The 22,364-nt window shown below is 37.9% G+C and overlaps 1 protein-coding gene across 1 annotated transcript; it reads left to right on the top strand.

The window, feature by feature from the left end:
- Positions 1-1,725: 1,725 nt before the first annotated feature.
- Positions 1,726-22,047, top strand: DDX52 (DExD-box helicase 52). Its single transcript, XM_024573277.3, has 15 exons — positions 1,726-1,859; positions 2,871-3,069; positions 7,569-7,699; positions 8,959-9,144; positions 10,609-10,752; positions 11,427-11,538; positions 12,333-12,405; positions 12,901-13,104; positions 14,556-14,646; positions 16,338-16,460; positions 16,579-16,729; positions 16,893-16,968; positions 18,255-18,326; positions 18,895-18,987; positions 21,580-22,047. Exons 1-15 carry the CDS (start codon positions 1,773-1,775, stop codon positions 21,635-21,637), a joined length of 1,800 nt encoding a protein of 599 aa, XP_024429045.2. The 5' UTR covers positions 1,726-1,772; the 3' UTR covers positions 21,638-22,047.
- Positions 22,048-22,364: the final 317 nt, after the last annotated feature.

The following is a 22,364-nucleotide window of genomic DNA, read 5'->3' as shown; positions in this document are numbered from 1 at the left end:
CATGTTTATGTGCCAAATTAAAGACCAACACTCCATTTCCTAATAAGCTCAAAGAGTCAACTTTTCCCCTCTCATTTTGAGATTAATTGTTTTTATTAAGCAATAGATAAAGCACTTGGGGCTTTCACTTTTCATTAAAAAAGTACTTATTTTTAAACAGTAGATACAATTGCAACAGCAAGATGCTCCCACTATAAAAAGGAATCAGGGCTGAATACATCTGAGGGTACAGGGGATTCATATCCCCCATCTCATGCGCACTCCACACTTGCTTTCCTGAGTATGCTGTAGTATACACTACATTATTTTCTTTGGTTGAATATGCATAACTCAACCTTAGTAAGTTAAATGCTCGTCTGATGTGACTGCATTGTACCATTTATATGTTGATGACTCCTACATTTATTTCTTTGGTCCTGACCTTCTTCCTTGAGCTTCAGACTCAGGGAACCAACTACCTACTTACTTGGATGTCTCCACTTGCAGTCCACTAGGCATCTTAACATATCCAGAACATAACAATTGATTCCACAAATACCTCCATGCTTCATTTCCCCCCAAAAGCTGTCCTTACCTTAGTCTTCCCTAGCTCAGTAAATGGCATGCCATCTACCCACAGTTTCAAGCCAATAACCTAGGAGTGATCTTTGATTCCTCCCCTTACCTCATCTTCACATGAAATGCATTGGATGTGTTTAGGTCTACCTCCAAAATATATCCCAAATCTTTCCATTTAACTCCACCAGCACACATACCACGCTAGCCCAAACCACCATCACAATTTCTACTTTGACCAGCTTCCTTGTTTCCATGCTTACCCTTTCTATGGTCCATTCTCCAAATAGCCAGAATAACCTTTTGTAAAACATTCACTCATCCATTCAGCAAATACTTAGAGTACGCAGGAAGTGGAGATACAGCAATGAAGCATATTAGATCCCTGTGCTCATGGTCTTTCATTCTAGACCTGGGAGAGGCAATGCACAAGAAAATAATTTCGTACAGTACAAATGCAATGAAAAAAATATAGTTGCACTCTCAGTACATTTTCAAAGCTTCCCAGGCTGTTTGGATGAAAATCAAAATTCCTTACTATGACCTTCTTATAATATTCTATGAGATCTGGTTTATATTTGTCCCTCCCACCTTATCTGTGCCACCCTGCTTCACTGCAACTTGTCTCCTGTCACCCTGGCCTTCTTTCCATATCCCAGTGTTCCAGACCTTTCCCCTTTCCGCAGGCCTGTGTTTCCTCCATCTCCAACGCTGTTTCCCAAATCTGGGAAATCCTGCCTCCTCTCTGCTCAAATATCGCTCCATCATTATGAGCCTGAATAATGTACCTAAACGTAGGTCCCCTTCCCTTTCTCTATCAGCATACTGTTTTACTTGTTTCATGGCACTTTCCACTTTCGGAAATTATCCTTATTTGTTAACAATGTCTTCTGTTTCCACTAAAATATTGAGTTTCGTGAATTGAGGCTTTTGAAGTGGTTCACCAATTATCCCTAAAAGTCTAGAACAGTGTTCTGCATAAGAGGCTCTTGATAAATTTTTTCTTGAAAGAACAAAAAAATACGACGGACCATACCACGCACCACACCACGCACAGTGACAGAGAGGATTACTAGTCACTCAAAGAAAGCGTGCTCCAAGCCCCGCCCCGCCCTGCCCCGCCCCCAGAGCCATTTCCGCCCTAGGCCTAGCTGGAGACCTCACGGGAGAAGTAGTCTGCGCAGGCGCTGTGGGACCGCGGAGCTTTCTGGGAAAAGATGGATACGCACGATCTCTTTCGCAGGCTTGGCGCTGGAGCCAAATTCGATGTGAGACGTTTCTCTGCGGACGCAGCGCGATTCCAGGTACCATGCCCAGGCGCACAGAAGCCGGAGTAACTGAGAAGGATCAGGAGCCGGAGAATGAACTGGCTGCTGGGGAACCCTGCCTTCGGAGACCCGCTGGCCAGGCTGGAGAGCATTTTCACCTCCTTTGGCGTTTGGTGTACCCTCAGACCTACTGGCATTCTGTATCAACTAGTTTCGCATCCTTTTGTTGACTTATTTGGGCTTGGCAAGGAGACGCTCCCCCCTTGCCCCCACCTTCTTAGTTTATTCAAAGTGCAGTTGGAATCCTTCTTTCAAAAGTAACTTTTTCTCCGAAACTAGTGGAAAAGAATTTTGAAAACAGAAAAAACTCAGTGGAGAGAACAGATGCTTTCGCTATAGTCTACCTGGGTTTGGCTCGGCATGCATCTAACTTGGCTTTGTTCTTTTTAATCCCGCAAACCCGTGGAATGTTAATTAACGTATGAGAAGAGAGATTTAGAAATGGGAGGTTTTATATAGGGTGGTAAATAGGGAGTAGTTGGGGCCCAATTATGGAAAATCTTCAATGTCAACCTTGATATTGGGACTAGGGACGTTGTGTGAGTGTGTGAGACATGTATGTTTCTTCATTCTCCAACTGGTTGTATAGTATAGTTGTTAAGAGTTTGAACTTTGGAGCTAGATTATTTGGGTCCAAATCAAGTTACTTAACCTCCTAATGCCTTGATTTTCTCATTTGTAATATTGCTATTTGCCTCATAGTGTTGTTGAAGGATGAAATAATTTAATACAGATACATGTTTAGAAGTCTGCCTGACAGCATGTGTTATGCCGATAAGCATATGTGTTTGTTGCTGTTGGTTATTTTTTTACAAAGTCAGAAAAGGTATCACTTTGGATTCCATTTGCCCAAACACGCTTGTTAGTGCAACAAATATTTGGTGAAAAAAAGATAGGGAGCCATCGGACTTATTCCTTTACTGCCATGTTGCTTGGGTGAAAGCAATGCCAGTCTGTTGATTTCACTTTTCATTTTTGGGGTTTTAGGTAGGAAAAAGGAAGTATGACTTTGATTCTTCGGAGATACTACAGAGACTGGACTTTTTTGGGAACAAGAAGTCTGTCCCAGGTGAGTGTGGAGAAGCAAGAACTCATCAGGAACTCCAAGATGCAGAGAAAAAAGAAGAGAACCTAACTGAAAGGAAGAGGGAGCAAAACAAAAAAAAGAGGAAGAGGAGGATTTCAGGTTAGTGCTTGATTTCTTTCTCTTTATTTAACTTTTTTCAGTTACAAAAATTATACAAGCTTATGGTTACAAGTCAGACAATACACAGTCATTTGTCAGTAGATGGCATTCAGGTTGCTTCCAGGTATTTATTATAAATATGGCTTAAATCAATCAATCACATACATACCTACATACATACATACAGTCCAAACAGGGTCCAGTCATGTAATACAAAAAATAAAATACTTATTGAAGAAGATACAAGAAACATTGTACATAGGACAATGACACCTGAGTCCCCTTTAAAGTAGGCACCTTAGGACCTCACTCAGTTCTCCCAGTCGCCATCAGCTGCCCCATCATTTCTTCCCGAATCTTATCAAGGGTCTGAAATCTCTTCCCTTTCATAGGTGATTTTAGTTTTGGGAATAGCCAGAAGTTGTAGGGGGCCAAATCTGGGCTGTAGGGGGCTGAGTCACCTGGATGATTTGATATTTTGCCAAAAAACTCTACACCACGTGATGTGGTGGTGCATTGTTGTGATGAAGCTGCCAGTCACCAGTTGTCCATAGCTGCGGCCTTCTTAATTACATGAGTAGTTTCCACAGAGGAATGTTCAAGCTTAACACTCAGTCATTTTGAATATGACGGCCACACAGTCCACATACTCACTCAATGGCATCTACCACCCCCACTGACTAGTACAGTGAAGTCGTCGTTGTTCACGCATGCACATTCCAGTCCACCCTCCTTGGCTGCCAGGTTTACATTGATTTGTACAAACCGTTCTTGATCTATTTATTTATTTATTTATTTTTAAAGATTTTACTTATTTTTAGACAGAGGGGAAGGGAAAGAGAAAGAGAGGGAGAGAAACATCAGTATGTGGTTGCCTCTTGCGTGGCCCCCAATGAAGACCTGGCCCACAACCCAGGCATGCGCCCTGACTAGGAATCGAACCAGCAACCCTTTGATTCACAGGCCAGCACTCAGTCCACTGAGCCATACCAGCCAGAGCCATTCTTGTTTTATTAACAATGACTGGACTTTTTCTGGATATGCTTTTACATATACATATATGTACAGGTGCTATTATTTCTGTAATTAGCATCCCAAAAGTGGAGTCACTGGGTGAAGGGTATGAACACTTCTTTCTTTGAGCAGATATTACAGAATGACTTCCCACACCCATGTCAATGCTGGATGCTGTTGGTCATAAGTTTTTTGCCAATCTAGTGAATGAAACTTTATATTTTCTTGATGACTGGTGAGGTTGAGCATCTTTTCTTATGCTTTACTGGATATTAATTTCTTATGTATTTTTGTAGAGATAATTCTGTTCTCATATATTTATACCTCCCTTTAAAAAACATGAGTGATAGCATACTCTATATACTGTTCTGTTCTGTTCTGAACTTTCCCTCCCCTCCCCCACCTTTAAAAAACAATGTATGTTGGAGATTATTTGGAATCAGTAGGAAGCTAATCGTCTTAACACAGCATAGTATCTCATTATATATTCCATAATTGATTTAACAGGTTTCTGTGTAATGGACATGTAGTTTGTTTTCTCTCTTCTGCTATTAGTAGTGTTGCAATAAATGTCATTTTACTTCCCTGGAAGCAAGGAAGTTGAATAAAGCTTTCTACCAAGGTTAGTTGAAAATATAGACCTGCCACAAACTTAGGAAAAGGTTTCAAATGTTGGACAATCAAAAACCACCAGATATGTTCTATAACCATTCAGCAACAATGGTGTATAGACACATCTAGTTTTAATTGGAAAATTCATTATCTTGTGGATTAGTAATGATTTAGATCTGTTAATGCCAACTGTCTCATTAAAGGGAGCATAATTTTAATTTTTGTGAAAAGTTATTCTAGCCCTGACTGGTGTGGCTCAGTGGATTCAGTGTTGTCCTGCAAACTGAAAGGTCTCTGGTTCGATTCCCAGTCAGGGCATGTGCCTTGGTTGCAGGCCAAGTCCCCAGTAGGGGGCACACAAGAGGCAACCACACATTGATGTTTCCCTTTCTCCCTCCCTTCCCTCTCTCTAAAAATAAATAAATAAATGTTATTCTAGTCCTGGCCAGTGTGGCTCAGTTGCTTGGAGCATCGTCGCATAATGGAAAGTTCTTGGGTTAAATTCCCGGTCAGGGCACATAAATGGGTTGCATGTTCAATCCCAGATCTGGGAGCATAGGATCTGCCGTCCAGGTGCATACAAGAAGGCAACCAATCCATGCTTCTTTCTCATGTTGATGTTTCTCTCTCCCTTCCTCTCTTTTTAAAAGCAATGAAAAAAAATGTTCTGAGGTGAGGATTAAAAAAAAAAGTTATTCTACTGTGATGCCCACCAGCAATATATATGAGTTTTCTTTTTTGGTAAATTTGTTTCCTCATGTTTTTTGCACTTTTTTCTATTAGATTGTTCATCTGTTTCTCTTGAATTTATTAGACTGCAAATACATGAAGGAAATTTGCGCTGTGTTTAGCATATTATGCTTACAAGTGATGTCTTCTAGTTTGCCATGTGCACATCTTCATCCTTTTTCCATTTTGTGTATTAAATTAATCTTTTCCTTTATTAAAAACTTATTTTTTCAAAATTCACCCGTTTTCTTGTGTGTAATTTGGTTTTGTTGTATTGAGATCATTGACCCTCTGGGATTTTATGTGAAATAAGGAGTGAATAGGGAACTAACCTAATTTTTTCCAGATGGTTAGCTAGCTCTAATATATTGATAATCCATCTTTTCCCTATTGGATTCAAATGCAACTCATATTTTAAAGTTATTTTCCATATGCAGTAGTCCCCCTTTTGTGTGGTTTTGCTTTCCACTCTTTCAGTCTCCTGCAGTCAGCCACGGTTCAAAGATAGTAAGTGGAAAACCCCAGATATTTTGAGTGAGGGAGAGTCCACATTCACAGAACTTTTATTGCAGTATAGTTTTATAATTGTTCTATTTTATTATTATCGTTGTTAATCTCTTACTGTCCCTAATTTATAAATTAAACTTTATCATAAGTATGCATGTGTAGGAAAAAACAGTATGTAAGGGATTTGATACCATCTGTGGTTTCAGACATCCAGGAGGGACCTTGGGACAGGTCCCCTATGGGTAAGGCAAGACTGTTGTGTATTTGGGTTTCTCTCTGGGCTCTGTTCCATTTAATTGATTTACATTTCTGTATACATACACCAACACCAGCTTATTTTAGTTACTGTGGCCTTATAACATCTTATAAAATTCAGTCAAGTGGTATAGCATATACTATGTTTATTGATTGGGAAGATGAATATTTTCTCTCTAAAGTGATCTGTGGAATCACTGCAAGCCTAATTAAAATTCCAGTAGTCTTCGTTGACAAAGGACTTTTTTTTTTTTAAGTTAAGCATGCACCCACCTATTGTACTCCTAGACTTTTCAGAGAAAGGAAAACATATGTCCTCACAAAGACTTGGATACGGGGGTCCATAGTGGCTTTATTTTCATTAGCCAAAAACTGGAAATTATGTAAATGTTCAACAGGTAAAAGATAAACTAATTGTGTATTCCTATGATGGAATGCAACCTCTAAATAAAAAGTTAAGATTATTGATACATAGTCCATCAGGGATCTCAAAAAACTCTTCTGAATGAAAGAAGCCAGACTTAATTTCATTTCAAATAAATACTACATGATTTCATTTTTCATAAACTTCCAGACAAAGCACACTAATCCACAGTGACAGGAAGCACGTGGGTTGTTGCCTAGTGGTGGAGCAATGCATTACAAGGGGCCACAAGGAAATTTGGGGAGGTGATGGAAATAGCTTTGAATGTGGAGATGGTTTAACAGGTGTATACATATGTCAGAACTACTCAAATTGTGTACTTCAAGTATATTGTATGTCTATTGTACCTCAATCAAGTCGAAAAAAATTAAAAACAAATTCCAAAAGTAGTCCTTGCTCATTACTTTGCTTAGAATTTTGTGGGTTATTTTACATACTTATTTTCCCATATAAGCTTTAAAGTTAGCTAGTCCAGTTACCAAAACAATCTTGTCATTACTTCTCATTAAACTAATGTTATAGATTTAGTGAGAACTGCTATCTTTATTTTATTGAGTAGATAATAATATTGTGCTGTGTTCATTGCTCTTATAAGTGATATCTCTTCTTTCATCATATTTTTTTTCTAGCTGCTTGTTTAGATATAGAAAAGCTGGCTGCATCATTGAAACTTCTATTTAAGTAGTTTTTCAATTAATCTCTTGTTTTCGAGTATACAGTCATCTACGTATTACACAGCTGAAATAACTAACAAAAGGAAGAGAATGAGCATCAAAGCTCTGATTTTACCAACATAGAACTTGCCTCTCCTTTTCCAGTTTTTTTACTTTCTGTTACTTCCCTTCATGTAGTTGCTATAGCTAGTACTTTTATTTTGTTTAGTATAAAGGGATGAACTGTTTGCTGTGCCGTAGAATGTTGCACTTAAAATCTTGTAATTTTTAAAAATATATTTTAGAAGTTACTTCAGAAGAAGAAGATTCTACTATACAGTGGATATCATCAGTGGAAGCAAAAATTGAAGATAAAAAACTTAAAAGAGAAAATAAACTAACTTCAGGGAAGCTGGAGCACATCAGAAAAGAAAAGGTTAGGAAAATGTCTTAGCCCCAATTTCTGACCTAGTGACTTTTTCACTGTCCCTGGGTTATTCTCTTGGTAGAAGTGAGTATGGTTTTGTTAAGATAGAAGATTGATTAATTTGAATTTTACTTTAATGAAGACTTAAAGCAAAGTGTTTGTGCTGTGGCTGAATACTTTTAATTTTGAAATTTTGAAACTTGAACAGGTCAGTAAATATATAATTCTTGATATATTCATATAGGTATTATTCTTATAGAATATACTACATGCTGTATAATTCTTGACCTGTTTAAGTTTTAAGATTGATAATGTATGTAGAGTTAAAGTTTTTAAATTTCTTAATCTCTTCTGATGAACATAAAATTGGCCCCCTTTCTCCTCTATGTTAAGCTCACTGTTTTAGAAGGATTTCCCCTGACAGGGATTTGAGAGTTAGAATTCTTAAGAAACTGATTATATTTTATTTTTTATTCTTATTTTTTTATTCTCACCTGAGGACACATTTAGAAAGGGGAAGAGAGGGAGAGAAACATCAATAGGAGAGAGAAACCAATCGGTTGCCTCTCGTCTGTGCCCTAACCCACCAGGAACTGAACCCACAACCTAGGCATGTGCCCTGACTTGAGATCAGACCTGCAACGCTTTGGTTCATGGGATGATGCTTCAACCAATTGAGCCACACCGGCAAGGCAGGGAACGTATTTCATAGCTTGGGACTAGGGGGAGTGGAATGCAGAAGAAACAGCAAACGAGCCATTGTCATGTCAGTTGCACATCTGCTGTGTTTCGCATGGAGAATATTGTTCAGCTCACTTCAGTAACCCAGAATCCAGAATTTGGCTCTCTCTCAATCAGAGAATGGGAATTTCACAAACCAAACCAACACACTTTCAGCATTCAGTTTAATAAACAGAGTTTAGAGTAAATCATCAGAAAGGACTGGCACTTGTATGCTAAGTGCCATATAAAGAAAATAGACAGATGCAATGCCTACCTTCTGAAAGTTTATATAAGATTGTAAGTCACGAGTATGATGGTGGTGCATTAACATGAATAACATAACATTGATACATTAATATGAAGAAAGCATGGATAGATGTCATTGTTACGAAGGTCTTCTATGAAAGGACATGAAATGTACCTAATATTTATATCTAGGGGCTTGACATTTAACCAAAAAGTTTTATGTACTACTAAAGCTTAACTTGGACTGTTGCTTTATATTTTGACCATATCCATGGAGACGCCTTTATTTCCCTTTTCAGATAAACTTCTTGCGGAATAAACACAAAATTCACATCCAAGGAACTGATCTTCCTGACCCAATTGCTACATTTCAGCAACTTGAACAGGAATATAAAATCAATTCTCGACTGCTTCAGAACATTCTAGATGCAGGCTTCCAGATACCTACGCCAATCCAAATGCAAGCCATTCCAGTTATGCTGCATGTAAGTATGAAGGTCTAGAATGCCTCTAACCTTTCCTGTGTTTGCCCATCCTCTTTTCTCTGTGTGTGAAATCTTTCTTTCTACTTTATCTCTTGCCCCTGTTGAAATCCTTGCCTTGCTTTTAAGGTCCATCTCCACTGCCGGTGCCTTTAAAAAACTTGTCTTGACCCCTACAGCTAGGTGTGATCTTTTTCCTCTACCACCCAAGTCTCCATGGTATTTAGTGTGTTCTTTTTTTTGCAACATTTATCTTACACTTTACTGTGCATTTGCACTAATTATATTTATATTTCCCTTTTACAAGAGTGTAAACACTCTGATAGGAACTATGTTGTTTATTCATCCATGATTTAGTTTCTAATTCCCAGAAACTATTTCAAAAACACAGAATTTTTGTACTAACCTGTTTTTTTCCCAATACTTTTTATTATTGAAGTATACTTTGCAGTGAAATACATAGATTTAAGTACACAGTTCAGTGAGCTTCAACGATGCACACCTTATGTGATCATCACCCCAATGAAGATGTGTAGCATTTCGTCACCCCAGAACATTCTCTTGTGCCCTTTCCATTCTGTCCTCACCCCTCCCCTGCCTGGAGGTAACTACTGTTCTGATTTCTATTGCCATTTATTAGATTTGCCTCTTCTAGATGTCAGATGAGTGCAATCATTCATTATTTATTCTTTCATTTCTGATTTCTTTCACTCTGTTGAATGGATCACGATTTGCATATCCACCTACTGATGTGTGCATCAACCTAGATTTTTGGAAATTACGTTTTCTGAGGTTTCTTTTTGTAGCGATGAGAGCTGATGTTTTTCCCTACGTAACCAAGATGGCCTTCGGTGCTGGTAGTCATAAGACGCTGTGCCAGTCCTTTTCATGTTTTTCAGGAACTGAAGTAAAAGTACATTTGAATACTGTTCTTGACTCATAGTAAATTTGCTTTGACTCTCATTTAAGATTATTTCTCTCGAGGTTTTAGCCTAAACCTTTAGAAGTCATGGTGACCTACGGAAGACTCCAGCCTGTTCACTGCTCTGTCACCCGGGTTATCACCACTTTTTCTTTCTGCCAGCCATTTTGTTACTTATTAAAACCTTCCCTAGGGATTGAGCTGCACAGTTATCAGGACCAAAAGTCGTCTTTGTAGTTTTGCTTTGATAAAAGAGTTTAGTGGCAAAGAACAATGGAAATAATGGAAATAATTGAGGCTGTGAATTATCTTTGGATTTTTGTTGTCCACATTCTTTACGCAGTTCACATGGACATCGGTGGCAGTGGTGGGGTGGGTAAGGTCCGAGAAGCAAATGTGGGAGAAGACAGACGAGTGACAAGAACTGGAATGAGTGGATTTATTACATACCATTTTGTTTGTTATTTGTATGGCCAGTAGCGTTATTTGACCAGGCTCTGAAAAATTCATGTGCTTTCCTTGTATTTAATATACTCTGTTTTTAGGGTCGAGAACTTCTGGCTTCTGCTCCAACTGGATCTGGAAAGACTTTGGCTTTTAGCATTCCCATTTTAATGCACCTGAAACAACCCGCAAATAAAGGCTTCCGAGCCCTGATTATATCGCCAACGCGAGAACTTGCCTGCCAGGTATGACTTGTAGCTTCTAAAGAGGGTGTGTTTGGCGTTTGCTTCAGACATCCTCCTATTTGGGGTAATAAAAAGGTCTCAAAAGAGTAAGGCCTGTGTCTCTCGTCATGATCAAGTATTCTGTACAGAGCACACTTCTAGTATTTTCCTGCATACGGACACATCTTTCCTAATTTTCTAAAACATGATTAACATTTGTACTTTTGGGGGGGATATTCTAATAAGAACCTTGAAGTTAAAAGGCTACTGTAATATGTAGTTGCTCTAAAATTTATTTTGGTCACCTAGAAAAATGAAAACTCTACTAAGTTTTTGAGAAAACTATACAATCATTTGCTCCACTGTCCATCGTACTTAGTGTAAAATACATGCCAAGTATGAAATAATTTTATAATATTATAATAGTATTGTATTCTAAAAACAGTACGAAACAGATTGGAAGAGTTTTGGTTTTATCCCTCAGAACTCGTTTACTAGACGCGAAGAAACTACTAAATATTACTAGGCATTGAAGTTCCGAGCTGCTTAGATTCCAGGTTAATCTACACATTATCCAGGTTTAATTTCAGGTATTTATGGAGTAGTAAAGGATTTATTTTGTTAATAATGTAAGAGACTATACATCTTATCCAAGTATTTGAGCAGGTAATGTTTTTTCCCATTTCCCGTTTCAGATTCACCGAGAGCTAGTAAAAATATCCGAGGGGACAGGATTCAGGATACACATGATCCACAAAGCAGCAGTTGCAGCCAAGAAATTTGGACCAAAATCATCTAAGAAATTTGGTAAGGGATTCACGCTTGACAGGTAGAGCATGAAGGGCACTTAGAAACTACACATAGCCTAGTTGACGCCTAAGCATTCTTAAAGGGTAGTCGTGCGTGTCATTAGTTTCATTGTTAGAGAAAGTGAGAGAGACCTCCCCACTCTCACCCAGTAGTTTTATAAATTTATACTGGTGGCTCTTAACCAAAGGTAGTTTTGCCCTTCACCCACACCTCACCCTCCAAGGACATTTGTCAATATTTGGAGGCAGGATGCTACTAATCTATAGTAGGCACAAGCCAGGGATGCTGTTAAACATCTGCAATGTACAAGACAGACCCCTACAATGAAAGAGTTGTCTGGACCGAAATGTCCATGTAGTGAGATTAAGAAACCCTCCTTTACACTAAAGGCCATGGAAATGCTCTGCAGACAAGAAGAGCTTACATCTGTACCCTTATACAGCCGGAGAATCTCCTTTTTGAATAAAATTTCATTTTAAAAGGGGTTTTCCTTGAAAAAAATTTGAAAAATCAAACTGTTGGATTATAGCATTCTTGCCTCTTAGAAGCTGAGAAGACAGATCAAATGTAGTGAAGAAGGGATATACTAGTTTGTGCTATGATGATAAAAAAGTACGGTACGTATGTGAGCTGACTGACAGGGAAGAACTTCTGTGTTGTTGGCGGAGTGAGTATAACCACTCCCTGCTCTCCCCTCTTCGGGTTATTCGTGAAATTCAGGAGGCTTAATTCTCTAGTCCAAATGGCATGAAACTTGCCTTTGCAATTTACACCATTTGTTTTTCCTATAGATATTCTTGTGACTACTCCAAATCGACTTATCTATTTATTAAAACAAGATCCTCCAGGAATAGACTTAACAAGGTACAGATGATATTTTAATGTTTTTTATGTGTGTTTTTCATTTAGTTGATTATATGTTGTCCTCAGTTGCTTGCATTGTTGCCCCTTGGAGCGTGCTGTCTGCCAACTTTCAGTAAGTGTTGGTGCAGAGAATAATGGTTTTCATTAAATTCATAGAAAAATAAGTCTGGTCTGGAAGAAAATTACAGATTCTGATAAACAGTTAGCTCAGAATCCTCCTAGACTTTCTCACATCTTTCAGCAGTGGTGGTGTTTATAAAGTTTATGTGAAGCTTTGTTGTTGTTAATGGAACCTCATATCTTTGAGTCTAATGGAATAGGTAATTTATCTTATTTTTACCTTTTTCCTCCTTTTTTTTCTTGTACCTTTTTGTGACGTGGTATGTGGGTCTGGGAAGCAGCATTATGGTTTGACTTCGTCGTGTGTCCTCATGGTTTAGTGAAAGGTCTGTTCTTCCAGTTTAATACCCACAAGATTGTTTTGTTATTTCCTAGTGTCGAATGGCTGATAGTAGACGAATCAGATAAACTGTTTGAAGATGGCAAAACTGGGTTCAGAGACCAGCTGGCTTCTATTTTCCTGGCCTGCACATCCCACAAGGTCAGAAGAGCTATGTTCAGTGCAACTTTCGCATATGACGTTGAGCAGTGGTGCAAACTCAATCTGGACAGCGTCATCACTGTGTCCATTGGAGCAAGGTACTTGTTCTGCACTATCCCACTGTTTTCTCTCTCTCTCTCTCTTTTTTAAGTACAAGTCATTTTTTTTAGACTCAAGAAGATAGGTGGTTTGGCCTAAGATTAAAAATAGAGAATTTTACTAAAAGAAATATATCCTGTAAAGTCAAGATTGATTAAGGATTTTCTATTTTAGAATAATCTGGGGAAGATTGTCATATTAATATTCCCATTATTATGCTTTTCGTTGACTTTTCCCATCCACAGAATATAACGTGAGTTCTCTGGCCACCCAGAGGATTTAATTTCTTCGATGCCTTAACTAAGTAGGACCACAAAGGAGGAAGCTGATGTTACTGAGCGGTTTAGTTTATAATTCCTTTTAAAAATATTTTGGGGAGCATTTAATGCTAAATGAATGCTCACTGGTAGAAAAAAGTTTTTGGAAATTAGGGTATTGCCATTTGATAGAATGTTACACAACCCATGGAACGATAAATAGGAAGACTGTAGCTATATGAAAAAGTACTCACAATACCATGTTGAGTAAAAACGAAGCCAAATGGAAGAGTAAAGAATACGCTGTCTATTTTAAACATAATTCCTGAGTATAAAAAGAAAATACAACAAACTCACCATAACTGTAGTTATGAAGGCACACAACAAAATGGAAAAATATTTATGATATAGTATAATATATGGTAGCAGCTCATAGAGCATTAATAAGGCCCCAGTCCCAATGTCTGTCTATAAATGAAACCTGCAATTTGTTAAGAAAAGTATTAATAAGAAAGAAAAAAAATCTAGCTATATGTAATAACAACCTTAAAAATGTTCTCATTATTTTAATACAAAGTAAAATAGTTTTACTTTTAGCAAGATTTTGTAAGTAAATAATTAGATGCGAAAGTTTATGACTAGAACAAAACAAAATGTCAAAGTTTATTCTAAAATGGTAGAATTGTGGGTAATTAATTTTGTTTACATTTTCTATATTTTTCAAACTTAAAAAAATTTTTTTTAAACCTCACCGGAGGATATATTTATTGATTTTAGAGAAAAAGGAAGGGGTAGGGGGCAGAGAGAGAGACAGACAGACAGAGAAAGAAACATCAGTGTGAGAGAGGAAACATCAATCAGCTGCCTCCGGTACATGCCCAGACTGGGGATTGAACCCGCAACCTAGGTAAGAGCCCTGACTCGGAGTAGAATCCACAGGCTTTTGGTGTATGAGATGACTCTCCAACCAACCAGGGCTATATTTTTCAAACTTTCTTAATAATGTTTTTATAACTACAATAAAACATTTAAAAAATAACTTCAGGTTAAGTATATATAATTAAGTACTCGTATTGACAGTGGAAAAGGTCATTCTTTTGAAGTCATTTGTAAATTTTTCATTTATTTAGAATTTCAGGGGAAGGGAAGCAAAAATTGGCTCTTGCAAACTATAAGGTATGTTTTCTTCTCAGGAATTCTGCAGTAGAGACTGTGGAACAAGAGCTTCTCTTTGTTGGGTCTGAGACTGGAAAACTTCTAGCCATGAGAGAACTTATTAAAAAGGTATACTTGGAAAACAGTCTTGAATATTGATAAAGTTCACTAAGCCTTATATTCATGGTGGGAGGCTGAGCACTTTCTGGCATCATATTTAATAACCCAGTGGTAAATTGTTAAGTACATTGGGCCAGCTCTTGTCCCAAGGTGGGGAGGCTCAACTATTAGGATATAGTAAGCTTTCTATTCCTGGCTCAGGGTAAGCTAGGAAAAGACCTACCTGATGCCCTGAAAGCCTTGCATATGTGTCTGCCCCTGCATGTCCCCCCATCCCTCTGCTGGTTTCTTACTGAGCTGGGGCATTGTGGAATGAGTAGGACAACGACTGGGGTTTTCTCTTTGTATCCCTTCAGTAAATATTGAGTAGAAGCCATAATTAAAAGGCTAGGTACTGAAGGGTTGGGCGAGGGGGGCTGGGTAATAAAAGAAATATAAATCCTAAGCTCTGCCCTTAGAACTGCATCTTTTTTAGGGCTAAAATAAATACACTTGTGTAAGATAGTTTGTGGTAAAGTGCCATAAAAGGCTGTAGACTGTTTTGCTTAGACATTCATATAGTTAGTATAAGGGGACCACCAGGGTGAGTTGAATTGGTTGGAGAAAGCCTTGCAGAGGAAATGCTACTAATCTGGGCCATGAAGATTTGTGGCATTAAAAGGTGAGGCGGTGTAATAAAGTCTCGGAGGTGGATGTGAGCACAGTGATTCACAGACATGGGTAAAGAGCATGCTCTGGAACCAGACCACCTGGACTGGAATCCTGGCTTTAGGCAAGTTAACCTCTGTTCCACAGCTCCCTTGTCTGTAAAATGGGGATAATAATATCTACCTCTTCCAGTTGTTTTAGTATTAGTGAGTCAATACGAACGTAGTACTTATAATAGTGGTTGGCACATAACAAATACTATGTGTTAGTTTTAAAAATATTCTTAAGGATGTCACTTAACAATAGGAAATTTAAGGTTTTCACAGATACATAGGATTGTACACCAGGTATTTTTAGTCATGTATGAACTTTAGGAGTTTGTAAACCCTCTAAAATTATGTTAGATTTTGTGTAAATGCGTGGTTGCCTATTAGAAAGCTTCATGGCTTTCATTAGATTCTGAAAGGGGTGTGTGAACCAAAATAAAAAGGTTAAGCTGTAATACAGACAGTTGAAAACATACAAAGCTGGTTTAGAGAGAGGCATGGAATGATATAAATGTAAAAATCATTTGCTTAGAGCTGGTAGTTTATAACTGAGATTTTAACTTAGTAAGGTAAATATTACATTGAGAGAGCTGAGAACCAAGAACTAAGCTTTGGGAGAATACCCACAATTAGGGTAGATAATGAATTAAAAACACAGTCATTACATTTTAAGCAGAATCAAAAAAGTTCTGAGGCACAGAGGCCAAGAGATGATTATTTGAAGGAGTGTGCATCCATCGCTGTAGAAAGGTGAAGGGGGTTAATTAGACAAGATTATCGGAATTTACAAGGTGGAGAGTACAGTTCAAGTTGGTTGGAAAGAACCCACTGCAGAGAACAGATGATGGGGAAGACGGGCAGTGTAGACCGCTCATCCCAGACGCATTGGCAATGAAAGTACACTGAATCGAACTGGGCTCCTTTGTGAACTAAAATCATATGAAATACTGAGTTTATATTCTTAATTACGGGTTGTGTGTGCTGATTTTTGCCTTTCTTTTTTAGGGTTTCAATCCACCTGTTCTTGTTTTTGTCCAGTCCATTGAAAGGGCTAAAGAACTTTTCCATGAGCTCATATATGAAGGTGTTAATGTGGATGTTATTCATGCAGACAGAACACAGGAACAGGTAGACTCAAACGTATGCTTTCAAAATGACAAAGAACAACTAAGTTTAAAAGTACTGGCATAACTTATACTCATTCCTAAAGTAGCACTGGAACATTTAATATGTGTTCTATTGACAGAGAGAGAACACAGTCCACAGCTTCAGAGCAGGAAAAATCTGGGTCCTTATTTGTACAGCTTTGCTAGCCAGAGGGATTGATTTCAAAGGCGTGAACTTGGTGATCAACTATGACTTTCCAACGAGCTCAGTGGAATACATCCACAGGATAGGTGAGTTGTCCCCTGACTCTGCACTCCTTCATTTTAGCACCGCTGCTGTTCGCTACAACCCCGCTCATTTTTTAGTGCTGTGAAAAATCCAGGGACTTTTATATGTGAATCTTGAAGGTCCCTCTCCCCCAAAAAAGTTTTTTAATTGTCTGGTTTCTCTTAGGTCGAACTGGAAGAGCAGGGCATAAAGGAAAAGCTGTTACATTTTTCACTGAAGATGATAAACCATTATTAAGAAGGTAAATTAGGAAAAATAACTCATTAAGTTTGTAATGTTGATTCATTATTAGTCTTATATGTATGTATACACAGTTAACAGATAAATCACAAAACAGCTTTGTCCAAAATTCTGTTATGGTAATAGTTGGCCAAATTTTAGCAATGAGAAGAGAAAATGATCAACAGGCCTTGTTTTTGCCTTTCCATTATTATTTTTAATAACAAATATTCTCAAATTTTAATAACTCGCAGAACTCTTCCAATTGCCACCAGTGGATATTACTCACAGTGTAATACTAAGGTTTGGGGATGAGTGAATAGTTTAAATTAATTCTTGAGTCTCTTTAGCCCCATCAAAATCATCTCTTATTGTAGTGCATCCTTCGCATTACTCTTAGGGGCAGATGGAAGTTTATACTTAGTCCCAGGAAAAATTATTTCAGTAACACACTCCAGTATTATTCCATTGTAGCCCCTTGAGGCCTGAGTAACATGATACACTTTTAGAACCATGGGTTGTAACTTAGCACATCAGCATAGATATTAATATAGAAGCTGAGTTCCCTACATTTGGCTGCCCACAGAAAATTTAGGCTGACGATAATTGGTAACAGATCACATTCCTAACAATTAAAATTGATTCATGGCCGAAGGCAGCTTGCACTTTGAGTTTGTCCATTTTGGCGAGGATTTTGATTTGTACTTCAGAGCTTTGGCTCCGCCAGCCTTGGTTTTGCATCGAGCAGACTGTCACGTGTGCATGTGTAGTGGGTTTGTATCCGAACAGTCTGGGCGCACGAGCAGTTTCCTCAGCCAGTCCAAGCGTGTGAATCTGATGACCCCCACCCCCCACCAGTGTAACCGTGCACCTCAGTTTTCCATCGGGAACGGGGATAATGATAGTACTTACACAACGGGGTTTGTGAAGATTGAGTAAGTTACTCTACATGACAGACTTACTGCCAGACCCACAGTGAGCACTGTCATCTAATAGATGTAAGCTTGACTCTGGCTCTAGTCAGTGTCTCATCCAAGCTTGACCCTAGTAGCTTTCTGGGGCTTGAGGAAATAAATGTTGAAATAGCTGCTATCTAAAATTATTCATCAATTCATTGATTTTAGTCCAGCAGACATTCTCTCAGTCATCCAGTATGATGACAGCTGGTGATAATCAATAATGTATCAAAACACTTTACTGGATTACTTTCTTGTTTGTATAGTTTTAGTCCCTCTTGTACAGAGGGTTTAAGTTCATAAACATCAGCTTGATTAGATACAAATTTATGTGTGTGGGCACCTCTTGCAGCATTGCCAATGTCATACAGCAGGCGGGATGTCCTGTTCCAGAGTACATAAAGGGGTTCCAGAAACTACTCAGGTACAACTTTAAATTCACCAGACCGGCTCTCTTTCTCTCTCTCAGCATATACATTCTCGCTTTCATACTTTTACACGTTATAGTTCTAACAATAGTATTAAGAACATTTTAAGATAAAAGTTTTCCTTTTAAATGCTTGTGTCTATTATACTTTCTTTCATTGCTAGTTTTTTCATCTTTGAAATTTTAAGTGTTTAGATTTTTAAAGAAATTATTCAATGTGAGTGAACTATAATTAGATTTTTAGTTCATAAAGATGGTATAAAGCAGTAAATTGGCCAAAATCAAACTCTGGTGCATGTTGGCCCAGGATGTAAGGTTGACAAAGGACACATTTTAATCACAATCACTGCCTTTTTAAAAATTGACTGAATTTATCATACGTTTGTGTTAACCTCTGTAAATGCTGTTAGGTAATCTAGTACAGAAAGTGGATATAGTGTGGGTAAACCAGTAAGTGGATAAAAAATGAATTTTGTGATCAAGAATCACAATGTATAGTTATAGTTTAGATTTATCTTTTAAATTTTCACTTAATTTAATTCTTTCCTTTCATTGTAACTTTCAGCAAACAAAAGAAAAAGATGATTAAGAAGCCTTTGCAAAGAGAAAGCATTAGTACAACTCCAAAATACTTCTTAGAAAAAGCTAAGAATAAACGGTGAGTATGTGGTGAGAAAAGTTAACTGTTGACTCCATTATATAGTTATAATAGGCACTTTTCCTTAGGATAAGTTATTTAGAAATAGAATAGGTTTACAGTATGTTACAGAATATAATAGAAGTAACATCTCTTAGGTTGGCTGTGATTTGGAAGCTTGGATGATTCAATCCTGGAATTTTTCTGTATCTGTATATTAGTGGTCTGTTTTTTTTCCACCTCTGAAAATAGGGTTTCAATTCCCTGTGAATTAGAATTGCACTGCCCGCCATTGCCACACAGCTTGTAGCAAAATACTGAAGCCAGTAGTTACAGGGTATATATTGATGAGATTTTCCTTGAAGCTCCATATTCTGGGCAGGGTTTCAGTGTAATCTTAGACTTACGCAGAAGTACACTGTAAAATCTCTAAAAAGAATGCCTTGGTTAAATTTGTAGTAGTTTTGCTGAGTTGAATGAGGGTTTTAAGTAATAGATTTTTTTAGCATACACATAGGACTACTTTTTTTTGCTCAGTACTTCTAGGAAGCTACATGTTTTGATAGGAGTAGGCTAACATATTCTGAACAGTACTACTTTTTCTGCTGTTTATGGAAACTGACACTCTTCAAATTCTACTAGTACCAGTTAATATATACTATATATGAAATGTAGGCATTTACTGAGTATCTATTGTCCTGCCAAGTACTTGCTGGAGGTAGATTATACAAATGACTATAAAATGAGACCTGTTTCCTGAAATTAGTATGCAAAAAAAAAGAGAGAGAATGATTTCTTAAATAAAAAAGAAGGAAAAAGTCCTTACAGATTAGTAGTCACAGAAAGTTTCAAGGAGGTAGAACAATCTTTAAGGATAGGAAACCTATAGGCACGTAGAGGGAACAAGGTGAACAAAGTCATGGGAACTGGAATGCACTTTCCTTCTAAGTGGGTTAAGAGTCTTAACTGCCATTGGTATTGACTGGGAAATAACGTTCAGTTCAATATAGAGAGCAGAGTGTCCCAAAGTTTCTGTTCAGTTTTAAGCTTTAATAACCTGGGAAGAGTAAATGCTACAAAGTTACAAAAATGTCATTTGAAAGAGTAATCCTTTTAATTTCTTTTGTAGTTAGTTTTGTGAGTTCTTAATGTTTTTTTTAATCCTCACGTGAGGATGTTTATTGATTTTAGAGAGAGGGGAAGGGACAATGAGAGAGAAACATGGGTATGAGAGAGAAACATTGATCGGTTGCCTCCTATAAATGCCCCCACTAGGGATCGAACCTGCAACCTAGGTATTTGCCCTGACCAGGGATCGACCCACATCCTTTTGGTTTGTGGGGCAACACTCCAAGCAACTGAGCCACCCAGCAAATAGGTTTTCAGATATTTTGTGGCAGCAGTTTCTGGGTGACACTTAGACGAGTGGATTGGCAGAGAAGGTCACTCTGCTTGGCTGTATCAGAACGGTCACACGTGCGTTAGAACCTTGTTCTGCAGGTGATCGTACAGCCAGGATTGCAAATGCAGTCCTATACTTTCAACGTTATTTTTGTCAGTTTTGTAGCATTTCTACTTATGAGGTTATCAAAGCTTAAAGCTATGGGTGGTGAACACACAATACTGTGTACGGATGATGTGGTGTGGGATTTGTGCATCTGAAACCTGTATAATTTTGTTAACCAGTGTCACCCCAATAAGTTCAATGAAAAGGAAAAAAATCTTAACAGCTGTACTAAGACTTTGAGGATACTTGGTGTAAATTGTGTCACTTTAGACCCCTACTTAAGATGCTGTCAATTTTCTTTACATTTAAATTAAAGGCCATACTTTTTAACATAGCCTACAAAGAAGAACTGATCTGACTCTAGCTTAGTTTTCCAATATAGATGTTCCTTTAAGGATGCTGTCCACACCTGTAGCCTCAGTTTATACCTGTATGCTGATAACTCATACGTCCATACATTCAGGCCCAGGCTTCTAAACCTGAAAGAAAGTAATACCAATTCTTGCCACTTGGGGTTGACTGAGGATTAAATGAATTAATATACATCTGGGAACTTTGTGTTACTATACTGTGGTAGGTAGACACTGATTATTTTCTCAAAACTTGTTTCCTTTTCCTGTGTTAACATTTAGTCGATGGCACTCACCAGACCCTAAAGTCAGACTGTTGGGATTCCTGTCTAACATTCATCACCTGTGCGTGATGATCAGCACGTTGCCCGGCCACTCTGCTTCATTTTCCTCATCTGTAAAATGAGGAAAACAGTAGAATCTTCCTAAGTTAGGAAGATTATCCAAGGTGATAACATAAAAGGCACTTACAACAGTATTAACACTTAATCATTGTGAACTCTTACTATTAAGTCAGGATCAGAATCCGTCTTTTGTACTGTGGTATAATGTAGTGCACTTTATTGTGACCCTTCTGTCTCACTTAGATGATGGTGGTTTTCTAAAGAGCAGAGACCTAAGCATCTTTGTGTTCCGAGTGCCTCAGATATTTGACTCTACAGTAGGTTTCAGTCAATGTTTATTAAACTAGTAGACTTTTGGAAAGACATATAGCTAGAATTTCTGACTCAGCTTTCCTTACTTTCCTTGTCACAGGAAAAAGGTCACTGGTCAGAACAGCAAGAAGGAAGTAGCTCTTGAAGACAAAAGTTAAAAAAAAATTTTAAAGACTATCAAAACATAGTTTTGTGATCTCAACATGAATGGTGTTTTTGCAGAATAATTCATCTTAAAATCACCTGTACCAGCAATTGAAATCAACGACAAGAACATAGGACTGGTGAAAAATGATCATAAACTTTCAGTGCATGGTGTCAGCTTTCAATTTTGATGTGACTTTTTAAACGATTACACGATGAAAATAACATTCATCTACATTTCTGTGGTTTGAATCCAGAGAGATGCTTCTTATAGAAGAACAAAAGCTTACACTAAAAATGACAACACCGAAATGTGGTGAACTCTTAAGGATTTTTCCCTTCAAGTGTGAAGGAAGGTGTGATGTATGTTATGGAGACATATCTGGAACCAAATTTTCAAAATAAAGCCTTGAGATTGAATGTCTCTCCTGTGACCTTGTGGGGTTTTTTTGTTTGATTTTTGAATAGACAAGAAGCAGAGGCTACCTACCAAAAAGAAACCTACTACTCTTCATTTTACTATTTCTTAATTTCTTGATGGCCTTCTGTGGTGTAAGCCACAACAAAGAGATGCCTCTTCAGTGGCTGATTATTCAAGTTCTCTAAGATTTTAGATTTTATTTTTTCTTTTAGAGAAATGGAAAGGGAGGGAGAAAAAGAGGGAAAGAAACTTCGACATGCAAGAGAAACATTGATGGGTTGCCTCTCTCACACCCCCAGACTACCCCAGGCATGCGCCCT

The sequence above is a fragment of the Desmodus rotundus genome, chromosome 9 (genome assembly GCF_022682495.2).
Source record: "Desmodus rotundus isolate HL8 chromosome 9, HLdesRot8A.1, whole genome shotgun sequence".
Lineage (NCBI taxonomy): Eukaryota > Metazoa > Chordata > Mammalia > Chiroptera > Phyllostomidae > Desmodus > Desmodus rotundus.
Note: the sequence above shows the minus strand (reverse complement) of the source record. Positions and strands in the feature narration are given on the sequence as shown.

Bases quoted from the DNA above. Each gene is read 5' to 3' on its own strand.
- DDX52 (XM_024573277.3), top strand. From the start codon at position 1,773: ATGGATACGCACGATCTCTTTCGCAGGCTTGGCGCTGGAGCCAAATTC. The intron at 3,070-7,568 runs GTTAGTGCTTGA...AATATATTTTAG, and splicing joins GAGGAAGAGGAGGATTTCAG to AAGTTACTTCAGAAGAAGAA. The intron at 11,539-12,332 runs GTAAGGGATTCA...TTTTTCCTATAG, and splicing joins AAAATCATCTAAGAAATTTG to ATATTCTTGTGACTACTCCA.